Source organism: Lipophrys pholis (genome assembly GCF_963383615.2).
Source record: "Lipophrys pholis genome assembly, chromosome: 19".
Taxonomy (NCBI): domain Eukaryota; kingdom Metazoa; phylum Chordata; class Actinopteri; order Blenniiformes; family Blenniidae; genus Lipophrys; species Lipophrys pholis.
Window position 1 is genome coordinate 25968916 of NC_137647.1, and position 20486 is coordinate 25989401.

At 46.1% G+C, this 20486-nt stretch overlaps 2 protein-coding genes across 2 annotated transcripts in view; one reads left to right on the forward strand and one right to left on the reverse strand.

Annotated features, from left to right (window-relative positions):
* Positions 1-14266, forward strand: part of gna13b (guanine nucleotide binding protein (G protein), alpha 13b) — a 39756-nt gene extending 25490 nt beyond the window's left edge. Inside the window, exon 5 of the mRNA XM_080487653.1 lies at positions 3835-14266. Within this exon, the coding sequence (XP_080343779.1) occupies positions 3835-4206 (372 nt within the window). The 3' untranslated portion in view covers positions 4207-14266. The remainder of the gene's footprint in view (positions 1-3834) is intronic.
* Positions 14267-17867: 3601 nt separating this feature from the next.
* Positions 17868-20486, reverse strand: part of slc16a6b (solute carrier family 16 member 6b) — a 17396-nt gene continuing 14777 nt past the window's right edge. Inside the window, exons 5-6 of the mRNA XM_080487654.1 lie at positions 19515-20411; positions 17868-19328 (exon numbers count right to left, since the gene is read on the reverse strand). Of these exons, the coding sequence (XP_080343780.1) occupies positions 19072-19328; positions 19515-20411 (1154 nt within the window). The 3' untranslated portion in view covers positions 17868-19071. The remainder of the gene's footprint in view (positions 19329-19514; positions 20412-20486) is intronic.

The window sequence follows — 20486 nt, forward strand, 5'->3', positions numbered from 1 at the left end:
AACAACCACTTGGAAATGAATCTACATAGGCTGACTGGCGGGCTGCCAGATATGGTGATATCCCCCAATTGGGGAGAAAACTCTCGACTTTTTAACTTTGTTGACTTTGTCATAAAAGTAATTTGTGTTAATGGCGTTAAACACATCAGTTTTATGGTTTTATCATGATTTCTACACAGGCTGAGATTTGGGCTGGTTTTTATTGAGGTGTGTGAGTTTTACCTTGTTTAGGCTGGAAACTGTGAATCACATCTGGCCACCCTGGTGCTGACCGGCGTGCCTAGCATAAATAGCGTGCTTGGCATGACTTCACGTTGTCTTCTGCGTTCTGGAGCCCGAAAACATCCGGTCCAATCACGTTCACATGGCAGGTTGCATTTGGCATGATCACACAAAGAAATCGGATCCTGGCAAAAACAAATGTCATTGAGCATCAAGACCTGCGGTGTGAACAGAACCTGAGTCTCACTCACGATTCCTGGTTAGCCGGGTGTGATACCACCTCTCCTGTTTTTTCAACATTTGGACTACTGAAAGAAATTTAAACCAGCCAAAGCGCAAACTTTACATCTGAACTATTTGCTCAGGTGGTTAAAGAGCTAAAAAAAAGTAATATTTGGCTTATATACATACAGTCCTTCCCCATTAAAGGGTATCAAAATTCTTCTGCAAAAGTGAAAGGGCGTGGCCCTGGCAGCCCGCCAAAAATGTGATGGTTCGCAATGAAACAGGAAGTGATGTCACTCTGCTCTACAAGCTGCAATGTGCATAAAACGAATGTAAGATATGTTGATGATGAGTCACGGTTAGAAATTGTGACTTTTGGTGAAAAGGGCATTATGGTGACGGGATCATATAGAATTGTGACCCCATGGAAAAGTGACCCGCGGTTCACATTTCTAGTATGGAAAAATTAATCGCCCCATAGAATTTTGACCCCTAATATGAAACTTTACCTTTTAATAAACTCCTAATAAGAATGTTCTAATGTAGATATTTAATATAAATATTACTTGTTACATGTTACATGTCATAAGCTGCTGCTTTTTGTATTATTTGATCTTTACTTTCTTACCGTTGTGCTCATAAGTTTCCATACCCTGGGACAGTTTATGATTTCTTGGCCGTTCTTCAGGGAATATGAATGATAACACAAAAACCTTTCTTCCACTCATGGTTGATGGTTGGGTGAAGCTATTTATTGGCAAACAACGGTGTTTACTCTTTTTAAATCAAAATGACAAAAGAAAGTACCCAAATGCCCCTGATCTAAAGTTTACATGCCCCAGTGACTTTGACCTGGTAACACACTAACAGGTTAGAATGGCTAATCCAGGTTCCCATCCTGACCTGTGACCTTTTTGTTTGTAGTTAGTGTGTGTGTATAAAAGGTCAGTGAGTTTCTGGGCTTCTGACAGAACATTCATCTTTCATCCAGAGCTGCACAGACGGTTCTGGATTCTGGGTCATGGGGAAAGCAAACGAATTGTCAAAGGATCTGCGAGAAAAAGGTAATGGAACTGCATAAAACAGGACAGGGGTATAAACAGATATCCAAGAATTGAGAATGCCAATCAGCAGTGTTCAAACGCTGATAAGAAGTGGAACATGAGGGATTCTGTAGAAACCAAACCATGGTCAGGTAGACCAGCAAAGATTTCAGCCACGACTGCCAGGAAAATAGTTTGAGATGCAAAGAAAAGACGGAGGCACAGGAAACGTGGACAAAATGGATGGCAGATCATTGCAGCATGTTATCAGACAATACTGGAGGAAGACTTGCACTCATCAGCCTGGAAGCTGCACATGGGACGTTTCTGGAGGTTCCAACATGACAATGATCCAAAACACGAGGCCAAGTCGACCTGTCATTGGCTACAGCAGAACCAAGGGAAGGTTCTGGAGTGGCCCTCTGTCTCCTGACCTCAGTATCATTCAGCCACTCTGGGGAGATCTCAAACCTGCAGTTCATGCAAGACAGACCAAGAACTTAGAGGAACTGGAGGCTTTTTACCAGAACAATGGTCAGCTTCACCATCTGAGAAATAAAGAACCTTATCCACAACCACCACTAAAGACTTCAAGCTGTCATTGATGTTAAAGGGCCAGTACACGGTATTAACAACTGGGGTACATAAACTTTAGGTCATTTGGCTACTTTCTTTTGTCGTTTTGATTTAAAAAGAGTAAACACAGTTGTTTGCCAATAAATAGCTTCACCCAACCATCAACCATGAGTGGAAGAAAGGTTTTGTGTTATTATTCATATTCTCTGAAGAACGGCCAAGAAATCATAAACTGTCCCAGGGTATGGAAACTTATGAGTTCAACTGTATGTACAATTTCAAAGTAAAGCACTACTAAATCCCATCAGATGCACAGAAATTAAGTTTACAAGCCTTTGTATACAAAATAGAAATTAAAATTTCAAGACTAAACAATGCTAAAGGTGTATTACTTAGATTACACATGTGAGAGGTACATTTTTATGCATTTATTATTTTTATAACTAAATAGACACAGGTCACTTTTCCATGTTATAGAATATTAACCCAGGTTTATTTTAACGTTATTTCATCCGCGGGTCACTTTTCTATCTGACAACGGCCCTCTGAACTTTGGTGTGTCGGGTCTGACAGAGACACAGGTCCTGTAGTGAGCTGCAGGCCCACACTAGTGCCCCTCTGAGAAATCTACATATCGTCACCTTCTGAACATATTTGCCTAAGTCATTTTTTGAGAAAACATTTTTTTGTGCCTAAATCAAGTCATGATGCTGCTCACTTCTGGTAAAATCACCAACACCCTCAGTGAAACAGATCATAATCTGTTGTCATTATCTTGTTGAGTTAAAGAATTAAAGAATATCATATATTCAACATATGGCTCAGTGTTTTGTGTTTCCTGAAAAACGGAGGCGATTACTTTAAGAAGGCGACGATATTTACATCGCAGCTGTGACTTGAGGTTTTGCCGATGGGCGGGGGGAGTGGGGGATCTCTGCCCACAGCGTGTCAGAAACTAGAAATTGTTTGGACTTTCATGTCATTGTTAGTCCAGATTTCCATCACACTCAGACGTGCACCAGACCTCTGCATGCGCCATGTTCCAACATGCGAGGACCCATTCAAGGCTGCTTGCAGCGTTACATTTGAATTCCTCTCCAAACACATAAGTGCTACTACAGCAAGGGCCCTGATCTTTTCTCTATTCTATTCTATGTCTCATGTTTATGACGTGTTATTCTTGCACAATCACATGGACTCTTCTTTTCTCCTTACTCAGAAGAAAGTCCCCTTCCATGGAGAATAAACACAGTTCATTCATTTTCTTTGTGTCTCTATGTTTGGAAACCATCTGTACCATGTATTAGCATTAGCATCAGAGCCTCCTGTGAGGCTGAATCAGTGAAAACATGCTGAAGGCTGCAGGAAACTTCCATAAAGGGAAAACCCTGAGCCAGAAATCTCATACATGCCTCCAGATTCTTTCAAGTAAAATGCAAAATCATTTGTTGCATTTTTGTAAGCGACCAAAAAATCAAGAGTGGTTCTGTGTTCTACCCAGTATTGTTGAATGACGTTTCTTTGAAAACCTGGTGATTGTGAAAAGTTTTTTGTACACTAATGAATTATACACTTAATTAATTGTAGACTTTTATGAAGGGATCACTTGCAGTGGTCAGTATTTCTAGGTTAAGGATCATTTTCCAAACCTCTTCAGGCTGCATGTGGCCCCTCAACTATAACCAGTTTGACACTCCTGTCTTCTGTTCGGATGACGTGGACCAGTTGTCCTGGAGGTCACAGTAACATTGTGTTGTCACTTATGCAGGTGCTGATGGAGGACCGACAAACAAACCGTCTCAGCGAGTCGCTCAACATCTTCGAGACCATCGTCAACAACCGCGTGTTCAGCAACGTCTCCATTATCCTCTTCCTTAACAAGACGGACCTGCTTGAGGAGAAGGTGAAGCAGGTGTCCATCAAGGACTACTTCCCCGAGTTTTCGGGCGAGCCCACCAGCCTGGCCGACGTGCAGCGCTTCCTGGTCGAGTGCTTCCGCAAGAAGCGGCGCGAGCAGCAGCAGAAGCCACTCTACCACCACTTCACCACTGCCATCAACACCGAGAACATCCGACTGGTGTTTCGTGACGTCAAGGACACCATCCTGCACGACAACCTCAAGCAGCTCATGCTCCAGTAAGACCCGGGAGGAGGGGGAGGGAGGGGGGGGGGGGGGGGGGCTCCGTGGAGGCAGGTGGAAAGTGCCTTCCTTTTTCCTACCACCATTCCGTGAGGGGAGTGGTCTGTGTCCCGGCTCTCGTCCTTCCCCCTCCACCTCACCCTCCATTGTCGAACTCTTGACTGTTCATTGAAGCCACCACTAGTACCCCCCCCCCGCTCTCCACCTGACTGACCTTGTTCACTGTGACTTATAACGGCTAACGGTTGGCTGAGAGCTCCCAACTCCACTTCAATTCCAACAACCACTGTCAATGACCTCTACCCCCCCTCCACCACCCTCTGCCCCAACACCTTTTATTGTGCTTATTTCCTGTGTGTTCCGATCTCTCACACACACACACACACACACACACACACACACACACACACACACACACACACACACACACACACACACACACACACACACACACACACACACACACACACACAGGAATTCCTCATCTGAACTCCACTTCATTTTTGTTTTCTAATCATTTTGATCCTTTTTCTAAATATATGAACACGCCTATGCATTTCCTTGTAACTTAAGTTTGATGGGGGCTAACACTGTGGATGTGTGACTGTTAAAGTTATTTAATGTTTTGGGGAAGCGGGGGGCACAAACACACCCGTGCAGACCACAGGCTGACGCTGTGCTAGCGCAGGGTTCCACGTCGTTCTTCTCAGGGCTCATCGTGAACCACTGCTCTGTGATCTGGAGTAAACTCCTCACACCACTGCCCTTCTGAGTCATGCTGTGGACCTGTGTGTGCAGAGAAGTCTGGCCCTCTTCAGCCTGGACTGGACCTAAACCATCAGCCGTTCCTGTCTGGCAACATGTGAGCTGCATCTGGACTTGAAGCTTGATTACACGCCTTTGGCTTTACACTTGATTGTAATAAAGCTCTTTTGTTGCCTTAACTGATCACATCTGCCAAGAAAATGCCAAAATCTGATGCTTCCTAATTCTGGGAACTTAACGTAAGTTGCCCGAATACTTTAGAAACCAGGACTGCTATTAAACAGTGTGAGCAACAAAGCTGCGATCGGCTCAATAAAGGACGCCTCTTCTATGTTCCGGGACTATTTGGAATGCTGTCGTGGAGGATTTTTCACTTTTTTGGAGGTTCATAAAGTGAATAATTCTCCATTGAGACCATGGATGACGCTCCCCTGCATGCCTTCACGCCTGCCTGATTCTGTCCTGATGGAAGAAACCACAGCGCTCATGATGATACCAGGACCAGGGAACTCTGCTGACTGAAAACTTTTTATGTGGCGGTTTCTATAAACCGCAGATGCAACAAATCCTCTAATCTGCATTTCATGGCCACATTTTTAGCACAGATGGAACTGCCTCTGATTTTCTGAAACTGACATGAACTCATCCTTACCAAATGGATTCACAGGTACCTTCTGCTTTGGTGTTTGGCTCAGAGTTTATTGGGTCACAGTGCAGTTAAAGGTAGGACCACAGACTCTTGGTTACGTCTTATCAGAACATAACGTGATTCTTTACCTTGATGTAACCATCCAACAGAGGGTTTACCTCAGTATAGGCCGAGAAAATAATTAAAATCCATCCTCCAAATGCTTCCTCCGGTTTGCAGAAGCCCAAGTCTCCATTGACTGATTTAGGAATGTTTGACTGAATTTGTGGGGAAGCTGCTTGTCCACCTCTTCATCACCAGTGTTTAATCTCAGCGTTAAAAGTGTCTGAGTGGTAAACTCTCAGGTTGATGGTTTCCAGGTTGAAAATGACCTGCTCAATGGTAGAGTCACACCACAGCCGGTGGTCTTCATCCGTCTTCTGGAGTTCAGGAGGAGGGAAAGCTGTTTTTCTTTCTTCCCTCTGAACTCAATGTCTCAATCGATCCCAGCTCCATCTTCTGAAAGGTCCCTGTCGTCCAGCTCTGGTCCACACCTGTTGAGTTGAGGGAAGAATCCAGCCTTTCTCTCAGCTGGCCACTCTCATAGTATAAAGTTTGAGTACCGATCATGTTGGCCCCGTAACGCTCTAACATCTAGTGTGTCCTGGAGCCCCACCTTGACCTCATGCTGGATACTGGCGGCCAGTGTAATCCTCTTCCATGTGACCGTTATTTTAATCACATTTATTTTGCAGATTGTTTCGTCTTCTGTTTTTGTTTTTGTTTTTTTAAATAGTGGTTCATGCGGTCTCGTTCCTCCGCTCCTCATTGGGGTATTGATACTTCGTTCCATCAATTGAACTGTTCCTCCTCTGCACTTTAAACTAAAACCTGCAAACACAGTTAATCCTGCAGACACCTGCTGATCTCCATGGCTTCAATACACTTCTTAATTGCGACTGGCAGCCAGTTTCTTCACTGCACCTTGATGTACTTTGACGTATTGTTACCACAGTACCAGACCAGAGTAATTTAATGTTCTCTAAAGATTTTCACCAGTTCCCAGCCTCATCATTGATCACGACTTTATACTGGATTGTACTGCTTCTCTAAATTCAGTGCCAACATGCCAAACTGTGTTGAGGTTGTAAAAATGGAACTTGTACAAGAAAAACAATAAGAGCTTTTTGAAAATCTAAAGCAGACCTTAGAAACTCCTCAGTGGTATGATCTCAAGGTTTTTCTTTGTAAGTGGCAGTGGGTGTGTCCTCCTGTGTTTAGTTTCATGGTAATTCACGCCAGATCAGAGATGTAGAAGTGGTCCAGTCTTTTATTCAGGCCAACTAATGTGGCGCCAAATAACAGGGTTGGTGGCAAACTCCTTCAAACGCAGAGCCAAGTTGTTCTCATGATCTCGGGTTAGGTTTGCATGACTTCAGAGAACCATTGCCTTAAATCCAGACACCCGTACATTTGAGGCTATAATCTGTAACCCACTGAGTCAACTGACCAACTATAGCTTGAACTGATGCTTTTAATGTGTAACTAATTAATGGAGGGGGTGTAGTAGTACGCTGGGGCGGGCCCGGGTTCAGTTAGGATCACTAACAGTAAACTAAACAATATGGATCAGTTAAGTTTACTCCAATGAAATCATCATCAGCACCCATAAAGGAAACACGGTTTGTTCCCAACAACCAGATATGCTCACAGGCACCGAAGCCCCAGTAACATAGATTTACTCACACTCACTCACACATCTGCACTGTAAATACATTAACTAATGAAAGTAAACCAAACCCCTGGTTGCAGGCCCAGTTCGATGCTTGTCAGCGTGGAGACCAGAAACAAGAAATGGCCGCTTCACTGGCTGACCAGCGGAAACAAAAAGCAGGTGCACAGTGTGGTTTTATTCACAAGTCCAGTGGTGGGAAGGAAGGATGAGGAAGGATGAGGGGAATGAGGGGAAAGGGCAAACGTCAGGTCCAGGGCAGGAGCAGTATGAGTTGGTTCAGCAGGCCCAGTCTGTCTTCAGGTGGTCCAGACGCCCTGGTCCTCCTTTCTCTCCGTTCCTCTGATAGATCCAGAGTTCCCTCACTTCCCCCGGGACAACTCGTTGACCCGAGGTGAGGAATGATCCTGAGCAGAGGCTCTGGTCCTGTTTGGATGGACATAGAACAGCGTCTGCTTCACAGGCTGCACACGGAGGTTTGCAGAAGCCCCTCCCCTGGAACTGGTGTAATGCTTCTGATTGGCTGTGAGCTACAGCCATCCAATGAGCGTACAGAGAACTGAGATGACCTGCAGGCTGAAACAAGCTTGACTGCCCACCCCAACATTGGCTGCAGCGTGAGTTCTAGAATTATAAAACAAGACATTTCAACACATTTCAATACAAACACAACAAAATGATCAAAGTTCTTCCAACCATGTCACACGGTGCTTCTTCACCCTGCTGGAGCTTCAGCAAACGGGCTGTGACCCGCTGCTCAGTGGTTCTGAGTGAGGGGTGTCTCCCTTCATCGGACCCAAAGAACTTAAGGTGGGGTTGCAGCAACAGGAGAAATCCAAGTGTTTGTAGTTGAAGGGGAAAAACTGCCAGAGAGTGGTTGAGTGGAGGCCCTGCACAGGACTCTTCGTTTGACTCCAGGCTAACATGTCATTGAGACCAGACCAGGTCCCACCAGGTCCCATCAGACCCCGCTGAAGAACAGATGAGGCGTTTTCTCAGACACAAGCTCATGTTTCAGCAGTGATGAACCACACGTCTCTCTGAGGTTATTCCTGACCTTCATTCAGCTTTCACTCTTTTCCAGCAGCTTCAGACCTCAGTTGTCTTGATGGAATGACACTTCAAGTATAAATCGAAGGCGTCCAACCCTCGCCCTCCCGACAATGGCCGTGGTTTCACCGCACTTTCTGTGCCGGGCTTCGCGGAGTGAGGCGGGTTTTTGCGTGGCCCCACTGGAAAAGTTGATGGTACGAAGAGAACCCGCGACCACCGGCTACGATTTCCTGGTACCCCTCTGTTGAGGTACCTAGCACCGAGTAACGGGTCTGTGAGGAGGAGGAGGAGGAGGAGGAACGCAGCCGTCTGCTGAGTGGTCAGTGACGATCACTACTCTCAACTTGCCCACAATATTTAAATATTTAATCGGCCGTAAACTTCCGTTGTTGTTTACTTCTGCCGCTTTGTGCTCACTGGTTGATTTGTTAACTGGTTTATTGAAACGTCGGCGCGACACAACATCCTGGTCCTCAGGAACAGGAGGAGGAGATTGTTCACAATGACAAAGTTTGACCTGAGTCACAGCGAACGACTCCGCCGGCCGTTTCCTTGTTCTTCTCTGGACGCGTCTCTGAGTCGTTCATAACCCCGCCTACATTTCTACCGTACTTTCTGTGGTGGGACCGTGCGGGCCGGGATGCGCTTTGCATTACCGTGACCTACTGCTCCGCCCCGCTCCGGCTCGTACTGCGGCTGAACAGTATGTCTGGTAAGCATCAAGAATATTTTCCTAGTGCAACGTATTGACTTTAAGTGACATGATGGTTGAAAGGTATGAAGAAATCCGCGTCCTGCTCACATGATGTGACTTTTTGAGCTGGTAGCTGACTTCACCAGACAGAACATGGAGACGACGTCCCGCTTCTCTAGCTTAGACCCTCGGCACCTTACAATAGCAGGAGATTACCCTGACAGTGTCAGGAGACCCCACAATCCAACCTGAGACAACCCTCAGTAATACCTCGAGAGAAGCTAACCCACCTGATGGACTGTCCATTTGTCACGGATCCCTTCTGTTGTGTAACCTGTCCTGTGCTTTACAGTCTGATGTCTTCTGAGGTTTTTTTGTCTTTTTTCATTTGGTGGATTCCAGAGCCTGAGGTCAAACTCGTTTGCATTCCTGTTGAACTTGTTTGGTCCCATTTAATCAAATATTGGTTCCTAAAGTCTGAAGCTGAGTGCTGCCGTCATACCTCTTTTACTCCTGCAGAACTGCTCCTGAAAAGGAAACCGCCAAAAGTACACAAATAGCTTCTTCAGCACTATGTCGACATCGAGGAGTTTGCAGTCGTATCTCAGTCTTGATCATTCGTAGTCTCATTCAGATTTGATCTGTTTGAATCCAATGATGAAGATCCTAAGAAGTCAGAAAAGTTCAGCAGGTGTTCAGCAGAGTTGAGCTTTGTTAGTTTTTACAGGAAGCCTGAATCGTGAAGCAATTTTTCAGAAATTTGTGATCCCTGCCGTCACCTGACTAGAAGGCCTGAAGTGCCCGTATGGACAGGATATAATCTGGCCTCAGTCCTACTGCACTTGTGCAGGATTTGCCCATAGCTGCTTCTGATGATGAGGCAGTTGGTTTGAGTTCCATGACCTTCTTACATTCATTTGATTTGCACAAGGTTTGCAAACTGGTCCCCCAAGACCAGCATCACTTCAACTCAGTCCCAACTATGCAAAAAGCAACCAGGACGTCCAGACATTATGATTCAGGAAGATGGGATGAATCAAAAAATCTTTCTAATAAATTTCTTCAGAAAGCAGCATCAGGTTTGTTAAAATATCCAGTTTGTCGTCTTTTTGGTTTCAAATGATTTTGAATGACATTAAATTTGTAGAAAAAGTGAAGCATGAAAATGTTTAAAACAAACGTGAATCTGAACACAACATGTAGTTGAATATGGACTTCATTTGGAGTTAATATGGCTCAGAAATAATAAATGTAACTTCTGATAATGTCAGTATTTCTCGGGTGGGTGTGGTTACACCATCATACATTTTCTCAATCTCAAGGTAGAGGGTTCATGTCCCACGCCGGGCACTACCTTCCTGTGGGCTCTCCACCTTCCTGTGGGCTCTCCACCTTCCTGTTGGCTCTCCACCTTCCTGTTGGCTCTCCACCTTCCTGTGGGCTCTCCACCTTCCTGTTGGCTCTCCACCTTCCTGTGGGCTCTCCACCTTCCTGTGGGCTCTCCACCTGCAGGAAGGTTCTTAATGGGTCAATGTGATCTGGGTGACGGTGCTCAGACTGACTGAAGATGGGTGGATGGGTGCTGGACACCGGGCCAAGTCTAAGGACATCTACACACGTACATTTTGAAATAGTAATAGTGCCACCTATTGGTAAAACAAAGTTTAAGGTTATAGTTTCACCTACCATGGCCCCGAATTTGTGATATCCTTGAAATTGGTCGGGATATGAATGACATGAGGACACAGGACACCCATAATCTAAACCTCCTGCTAGGATTACCCTGGAGACCAGAAACGTGCTCAGTATATATACTCTGACAGAAGAGTTATAAATGCTCTTCCATAAAAGTCAAAGGGCATGGCCATAGCGGCCCCCCGAAACTGAAGGGATGTTTAACTCTGCCCTACCTGCTCGAATCTGCCTAAAACTTTATGACCCGGTTTCGCATTCAGGGCTTATCTAAAACCAGGACTAAGCTAACCTGGTTTAAATTAATCCACAATCCAGTGGCTTTCTGAGATTCAGATTTCAGCTTCAAATGAACGACAGTAGTTCCAGACTACAGAGTGTCAGGCTAAGGTAATGGAGCTCAGTGAGGGTGTCCTGGAGACCTGGGGTGGAATGCTCCTACCTAAGCTTTAGCAGTGTGTGTGTGGAACTGGAGTTTGACCTGATGTGGAATGGAGAAAAGAAAAAGAAACTTTTATAGACCTTTATAAAGGAAATGATTAAGTTATTATGAAGTTCCCCATAAGTGAAACAAAACATCATGATTCAACCACAAAACCAAAAAATGAATGCATGGACTGACATTTTGAATGAATATAGCTCAAATTAAAAAGTATCAACAGGAACAGTTGAGAATAATTAATCTCTGCTGGCCTGAATGTACTATTCTGCCACTATGAAATGTGTGTCTGTTCATGTGACATACACACAGACACACACTCTTGTATTGCCTTTTAAAGGTACTGTGGCTAAATATTAAAATACAGTTGATGAAAACATCTAGTCAAGGTAATCCATTTACACCGTGCACCATGAGACATACAGCCTTTAATCTGAAGTTAAGCCTGCCTCTGGCCAGGTTTAACTTCAACACCTTTTGACACCAAAACAATTTTGAAAAAAAGCTATTAGAAGTATTTTCGTAATAAAATGTTTTTGTCATTCTGCCGTCATCCGCAAGTAAACAACTATGAAAAACGGATGAAATTAAATCGTGATTCTCCATCGCCAACGATAGAGCTTTCTCAACCTCCTCCATCTTACTGTGACGTAGGAGGAACAGGCTCAGCACACTGTGGCAGACGCACAGAAGAGCTAAGAAACAGAGAGTTTCTCATATTTAACACTGTTCAGCTGTAGTTGAAGACTTTTTTAAAGAAGAATAAAAGTATGAGAGTGTTGGCAGGAGCGTTGGAGGTCAGACCAAACAGATTTTGGGGATCAACCCAGGAACTACGGCACAGATTCAGACAATCTGAAGACGAGGCCCCAACAACGATCGTCAAGGCGACATGATTGTGTTCATCCCAGTTACCATGAGAGACGACAGAGTAAAGACTGTCGATCCACTCACCACGTCCCACTGAGCCTCACAGCCAGAAGGTCCTGGTTCAAATCCTGGCCAGGTCTTTTCTGTGTGGAGTTTCTATGTTCTCTCCGTGTGTGTGCAGGTTTCCTCCAGTACTTTGGTTTAGTTCCACAGTCCAAAAACCTGCATTGTGACTCCCTGAGCAAGACCATTGACCCCCATCAGCATCCCCAGAGCACTTTGCTGTGTGGCTGCTGCCCACCGCCTAGACATATGCTAGTAGACAGTTACCTATTTGTTTACAGACACTAGTCTACACAATATAGTGAACAATCTACTAGCGCAGGGGTCAGAAACCTTCAACACTCTAAAGAGCCATTTGGACCCGTTTGCCACTGAACACAAGACACTGGGAGCCGTATGTTACACACCTGCGTCGTGACGGGAGTCTTTGTGGTGGGGTCTGGGTCTGGGTCTGGGTCTGGGTGTGCTTTCCCCTACGGTTCCGTCCCTGCTCTGCCCGTCACGTACTGCAGTGGGACCGAAGCTCAGGGAGCCGCAGCAGAGGGACGAAAGAGCGTTGCTGACCCCTATACTAGAGTATACACATTCTACTGGAGGTCTGGTGGTATGTCTTTGTAGACATGTTATATTAGATACTACTCTGTTGAAATTCCTCAAAAATGTACAAACTGCATTCCCTGCAGGATCCACGGGAAAGCATCACTTCTGCATTCCTGTCCAGTCACCAACCTCCCAGGGGGCTTTTCCACTAGACAGAACCAGGTGCTAGTTCGAACCCAGGGCCGGATTCAGCACCAGTTCTTTGTCTTTCCACTGCCAAAGCCCCGGCCTACCAGGGGCTAAACTGCTGCTACGCTGGCTCCACTTCATTACTGGGCCAGAGGGGGGCCAGAGGGGGGCCAGAGCGGGGCCAGAGCGGGGCAGACACGTCATCAGCTGGGGGCGGAGTTATTACTACCTACGAGGCGGAAGAGACGCTGAAACGGCTTTCTGAAATCTACAGTGAACAAGGAGCTCCAGAGTGGTTATATAAAAAATAATAATAATGCATGGGAACAAGATAATAAATCGTTCCCTCAAGTTAATAATACTAAGGAACGAGATGATTTAATCTGTGATCGCGGAGCCGTGCCTCTAATTCTGCATGGTTTCCATGTCTCCCTTCTTCAACACACCTGAATGTCTTCATCACCGAACAGAAAGCCTGAGAACCAGCGGCTCCCTGCAATCAGCTGTGCTGAAGCAGGGACACGTGGGAGACATGCAGGACCGCAGCCCTCCAGGACCTGAGTTTGACACCCCTGCTCTAAATGAACTGTTGTGCTGCAGACCTCCTGCGTTGCCATGAGCTGCGTCGGATCTAGAACCTAGAACCTAGAACCAGTTCTTTTCAGGCTTTTCATGGTGACATCATCGTAACTAACTTCCCCTCCAGGTCTTGTCTGGCGTTCTGACCGCAGGCTGAGGTCCTCATGAGGCAGCAGGGGGCGCTCCGCTATGAGACGCTCCACAGAACTTCTTTCTAATGAAGCCAGACTTCTGGTTCCTCAGGAACTACTAAACAAACTACAAACTACTGGAAATGAAACTTGGAGTTTTTAGAGCTAAAATGAGCCTTTTAATGGCTTCATGTGAAAGAGAACTTTAATCAGAGTGGTTACCTAGGTTACCATGGAAACGGCTGTAGAGCAGTTCTATCATTCTACACCTCCATTGTGAGTTTTTACTGTGGAGTTCAGGTTTGTAACACGCGACATACTGTGGATTTGAACGAACCTGATGCTGTTTTTTTACTTATGACCCGAAAAAGAGATTTTTAATGAGCCCGTCTTGGGCAAACCTGATTATTTGTTTGTTGTTGCCTCACTGACTGATGACTCATCTCCTCGTACTCTGTGTCAACTGCGTCAGAAACTGAATGCCCAAATGAGCAGCCAAATACTGCGCCTCCAGTGCCTCTCCACTGCAGCTCTGCCGCCACACGGTGTTGGTTTGATGCCACACCAGCAATCTGTTGCATCGGTCACGTGTTTTGGTATTTTTCACGCAGACAAGCTTTTAATGTACAGACTAACTTATACTGTCTTAACCATCGACTCTCCTCAATAAATCCAGATGTTTTGTAACCTGCTGCCTCTCTGCTGTTTCTGTGCTCACATCCTGTCACGTTCACATCACCAGTCAGTCCCACCTGCAGAAGCACCATTGCACTTACCGCTTGAACACTCCGAGCGACTTGAGATGCCTGTGCAGTGTTGACATACTAATACCATCCTCATTATTTAGAAACATCAGTATTTCCCAGTGTGTCAAACTGAGAAGTTAGCAGATTAACTGATATCACCATCATTGCCACTGAGAGATTTACAGATGTTTTCTTTTATCTTGTCTCGTAATTACGAGATGTTTCGTTTACACGACACTTTCATCGCCTTTGGGGTGTCCCGTTACACCACATCTCTTTTCACACCAAAACTTGTGGCTCAGTTGGTAGAGTGGTCGTCTCCCAATCAGAAGGTTGTCGGTCTGATTCCCATCTCCACATGTCGTAAATACAAGTGTATTTGAGCAAGACACTGAACCTCAGCTCCCAGTGGCTGGACTGAGCACCTCGTATGGCAGCCACCTCCACTGGTGAGTGATAAACAGTGTAAAGCACTTTGGGGATTGCTTATGTGGTGGGAAAGCACTGGAATAGTGAATTATAGTGTATCGTTCTCTGCACACGTATTTGTGGTTTCATTACAAACAAAAGCAACATGGCCCCCTACATGGTGGCAGTGTGTCTGCCGCTCTTGTATAAATGCAACTTTTTTAAACGACAAGGTTGTAACTTTGAACGTTGTCATGTAAATGGGGCCCAATACAGGCCAACAGTTAACATTTATTATTCAATCCAGTGAATGCAATGCGCTGACAAACTGACACCAGCACAGGCTTTTATTTAGAATGATTTGAATAAAAAAGTAAGGAAAACCATCAGGGCACCACCACGGAGGTAAACAAACTTTCAACCTGAAAAACTCAGATTTGACTACTAATGTCACAATTTGAGCAGGACAGCAAATCGATGCCTGCTATTTATCTGTGTGCTTATTTAAAATAAAAAGACTACAACCAAAAAAACACTGCCTCATTCAGTAGCTTAACTGTGACCCAATGTTCACTTTTAAGCATATTGCAAAAATATGATGGAATATATCCCACATGGGAATGTTGGTTATTAGCATTAAATTACTGTAAGTAATAGATTACTGAAAGTAATAAATCATTGGAAGTAATTTATGAAAAATTGAAATTATTAATGGAAGTAAACAGTCATTTACTCATTAACAACTCCTAAGGTAATTGAATAATTACTTTAAAAACAAAAAAATGAATAAATTATCAAAAAACAATTATTAATAAAAACAATTATTGATTTGCATAAATTTGTTATTTATGTATTAATAACAAATCGGGGCACCACCAGATAAACTGGAAATAGCTAATACCAAAATATCAGTCTCGTTTGTAAAAGTTTATTTAAGTTAGTTAATATTTCTGCATAAAATATAATGAATGGAAGGTGTGAGATCCGAGCTCAGACTGTTACAAACCAGTGAATTGTCAACAATAAATACACAATAATCACCAAGAAGCGTTCAATTCAGCTAACAGGCGTTTATTAATAAAAATGTATTAATTCATAAATAATTCTGGAATCATCTCATAAATCAACACATTCAAATAGCAAACGACATCGAACACTGAGATCTAATCTATTAAACAGCAACACTATGTACAAAGAGTGTGTGTGTGTGTGTGTGTGTGTGTGTGTGTGTGTGTGTGTGTGTGTGTGTGTGTGTGTGTGTGTGTGTGTGTGTGTGTGTGTGTGTGTGTGTGTGTGTGTGTGTGTGTGTGTGTGCATGGTCTGGAGTGACGAGGGGGTGTAATGACCTCGAACGTCCACCAGGTGGAGGCAGACGTCGGCGGGTCAATGCGGTGACTGTGACGACCACTAGGGGCGTGCGGCGGCGCACAGAGGGAGAGCGCAATGACATGATGTGTCCACCAGGTGGATGTCAAGAGGGATTGCGATGACCCACGCGACCACTAGAGGCGTTTGACTCGCTCTTTCTGGGGACGCGGCGGTTGCTTAGCGGCCAGATAAACAAGACGTCCGTCGAGCGTGCATGCGTGAGAGCGGTCTCGGAGCGAGTTAGTCTACTGAGGGTGTAACGAACGGGCGGTTCCGTTGGCCCGGTTCTGAGTCCTAAGTGGAGGTCGGGACCTGCAGTTAGAACTCCTGTGACTGAGGCAGATCTGCTCTTGCAGCAGGTTACATACAGTTGGTGCTACATGCAGCAGTGTGTGTGACCTTATCTCGATCAGATAAGGGGGGAGCAGGGCTGCGAGGAGATCCGGGTTAGTGGAGAAAGGGGGAGAATGAGAGAGGATGAAGACAAGAGAAAGACAGAGAATTCTGCGAGGCTCGGTTCTGAACCCTGGTTCCTCCACACAGAGCTCCCAGTGGGCCTGGAGCTCACTTGGACCTCTGGTTCTGAGGCGGAAAACCAGAGTCCTGGACTTGGTTGGTGCGCATGAATGCGCCTACACAAACATATGAGATACTGCGGCCTTCTGAGCGGCACATGGAAACACATTGCATGTTAACAGAACATCATTCTAACTATTCTCTGCCCAGACAAAAGCTCTCACCCTTATTGGTTTGGTGCTGAAAAGCACCGTCCGTGGTGCTGTTGGTTCTGGGAGGCTGTGGTAACTGGTTGTTACCGGGTCTGAATTCAGCGTCCTGAATTCAGAGGCCTGGCTCCAGCTGCAGGAGTGGACAGCTGAGAGGATGATCTTAGAGAAGAGGAGACACTGGCTCTGGTCTCCAGAGTCCCCCAAAACAGGAAAAATAGAGGAAACAGAAGATGTGGTCCAAACTGGGTCCTGCTCGTCCAGCTGGCTGGCGTTAATGTTTCTTTTGTTCCTCTTGGGTGCTCTCTATACCATCTTGAGGCAGGAGAGACATGTCTCTCCCTCGATGGTCAGATGAGAAGCAGAGAGTGTTGGTAGGAAGTGAGTCTCACCAACTTGAGTTTTGTACCCCTGTGGTGTTCGGGTCTGATTCGAGCATCCTCATTGGCCACTTCCGGGGTCTAGCTCGCTCCCCTGCTGTTTTATGGCCTGTTCATTGTTGCTGGTGTTTTTCCTTCGGGGGAGAAACTTTGAGAAACAGTTCACTGAATCTACGGCCCCAACAGGAATTTGAACAAGGAAGAGCAGGTGAAGGGTGGAGGAATACTGGAGGAAGAACCAGCAGCTCCTGAGAGCAGAGCACAACGCACAGTACTGCACAGTACTGCACAGTACTGCACTGCACAGTACTGCACTTCTCACTGGAGAAGTTCAGATCATCAGATGTTCTCATCAGCTGAAAGACACATTTATCTGAATTACACCAAAAGTTTAATTCAACACGTGTACAGTATGAATGGAATCAAAGTGATCTGCAGGCGTGCAATGCAGAAAGTCTAGGACACACACACACACACACACACACACACACACACACACACACACACACACACACACACACACACACACACACACACACACACACACACACACACACACACACACACACACACACACACACACACACACACACACACACACACACACACACACACACACACGAGTTGTATATAGATTTTATTTTAGAAAATACAGGAAGTTGTTCAGTCTCATCCCTCCACCTCATTCATGAGACAATTTAAGTAAAAAAAAAAAGTATAAAATAATTGAGATTAAATAAAAGAGGAACATCGTGTTGGAGTCCCTCACTTCTGGACACATCCATCCATCCATCCATCCATCCATCCATCCATCCATCAGTGTATAATTAAAGTGTAAACAGTGTGTGCTGTGTTGGATTTGGGGTTTTCTACGTCACATCCACAGGATCATGACAACGAGATGAAGTTCAGGAGATCAGGTGACGTTGAGGCTCAGTTGTGAGGGAACGACTGATGGTCCAGACACAGCAGATACAGACATTGATTGGACAAGGCGGTCATGTGACAGCTGGGTCCTGAGACAGGTTTCCTCCCAGCCGGCTGCAGTTGGAGTCTTTGGTCTCAGAGGAGATAGTGAGTTGCTCCAGGCTCTGTTCACACTTGCCTGTTTAATGACAGCGATGCAAAGTTTCTCCATCACAACAAGAGATCTATGGTTGAAGTATTTCTGCACATGTACGGGGAGAGGAGGAGGATTTCAGAATAGATCCATTCCTCTGCAACACAGGTACAATTAAAGCTGCAAGCAGCCTTGGTCAGGACCTCTGGCCCAATCATGGCCTCTGGCACAGTTAAATATTGATGTAATATACATTTTGAAGGGTTTAATAAAGGACTTTTATTTTAAAGGAGTTGTAGGCTTTTACTTTGAAAACCAGCTCACCCCTAGCCTAGCAAACCACTTCCATTTTCAAGTCCACATTGTCATTTTAATAAAGGATTTATATTTTTAAGGATTTTGGGACTTTTATGTTGAAAGTCAGGACATGCAAGTTAACTGGTGACAGTGGAGGTGAATAGTGTAATGGTTTTCTCACAAGCTACAGTGAGCGACATCACCCAGAAGGAGGGGGAGGAGGATTTAAATAAACTTTTTGGGGGAAACAACTCCTCAGATTTAAAGTTTTTGGGGCAATTTTTATCATAAAGGAATTACTTTGGAACGAGGACTTACTTACTAATTACTACGCCCTCCTGCTGCAGCTTTACAAAAACACAAACTCGTCTTGAGTGTTTCTCATGTGTTCGCCTGCCGTTATAAAAAGCTTGCTGTGAACATGAAAGGGTTTGTGCTGGAGTTGTGGTGTGAACAGAGGAAGAGGAGCCAGCAGCTCACGGTGTGATGTCATGGCCTGGGCGGGCTCATATGATGGACACCAGGTCCTGATCGTTGGCCCTTCTTGCCGGACTGTCCTCAGGCACCAAGTCCACATCCAAGAAGTCCGCCTGCTCGCTGCCCTGGGATATGTGCTCCACCTCCTCGCTCGCCCCCCGCCACCACCCACACATGCCGGACTTGGCAGGGCCCACCAGAGCAAGGCAGGCGGCGCTGAGCGCCATGCCAGCGGCGCAAGAGTAGAACGCAGCGCCGTAGTTTCCTGTGAGGTCCACCAGCAGACCTGAATCAGACAGAAGACTACAGTGAGGCACACACACACACACACACACACACACACACACACACACACACACACACACACACACAGACACAGACACAGACACACACACACACACACACACACACACACACACACACACACACACACACACACACACACACACACTCTCTCTCTTAGAGGTCTCACCTCCCAGTGGGGGTCCGGCCAGGCCAGCGAAGCTCTGGATAAAGACGTACACCCCCACACATGACGGCATCTTCTGGATGCCCACCACGTCGTCCTCAGCCAGCAGGGGAATGTGTGTGGAGCCCACCGTGCCCATGAAGAAGCCGTAGAGAGCGCAGCAGACCACCAGACCCCAGAACTCCCAGACCACGGTGAAGACCAGCAGCACCAGGGAGAGCAGGACCACACATGCCAGCAGCACCAGTATCTTCTTGCGCTGCACTCGGTTCAGGACCACCCCAATGGACAGGCGGCCGAAGAACTCGGCCACCGCCATGACGGACAGCATGTAGGATGCCATGGTGGTCTCCACGCTGCGGCTCTTACTCAGCTCGATGATGTAGAGCTGCGGGGCGAAGAAGCCCAGCGTGGCAAACAGACCAAACAGCGAGTACCAGATAAAGGCACAGTCATTGAGCATGGAGAAGTCCAGGAGTTTGGGTGTGGGGGGCTGTGGAGGACCCGCCTCCTTTTCAGCCCGCTCGCCTCCGTCCTGCTCTGTGAGGGGGCTGGAAGGTGTGGACTGAGACATCTGCTCCTGCTTATCCTCCACCTCCCATACCGCCGCAGCTTTGGCTGCAGTCAGGTCCACGTTAGAGCCCGAGAGCGAGGTGACGCCCGAGTCCTCCGACCCCCCGGAGACCCCCGAGCTGATGGAGGTTCTGGTTTGTTCGTTTTCCAGCTCGTGAACAGACTCCATCTGCTTCAGAGACAGCGAGCCTTCCTCCTCCTGTTCCTTCACAGGCTGGATGATGATTGGACGTAAGACGAGTCCGCAGCCAATCACAGTCGACTGAAAGATACCCAGGACCACCAGACAGTGGCGCCAGCCGATGTGTTGCTTCAGAGTGGTGAGGGCTGTGGACACGGGGGGTTAATGTCTCTAATCATGTCCATCAGGGGGCTAAACAACACACGTCCACAAATGTTAAG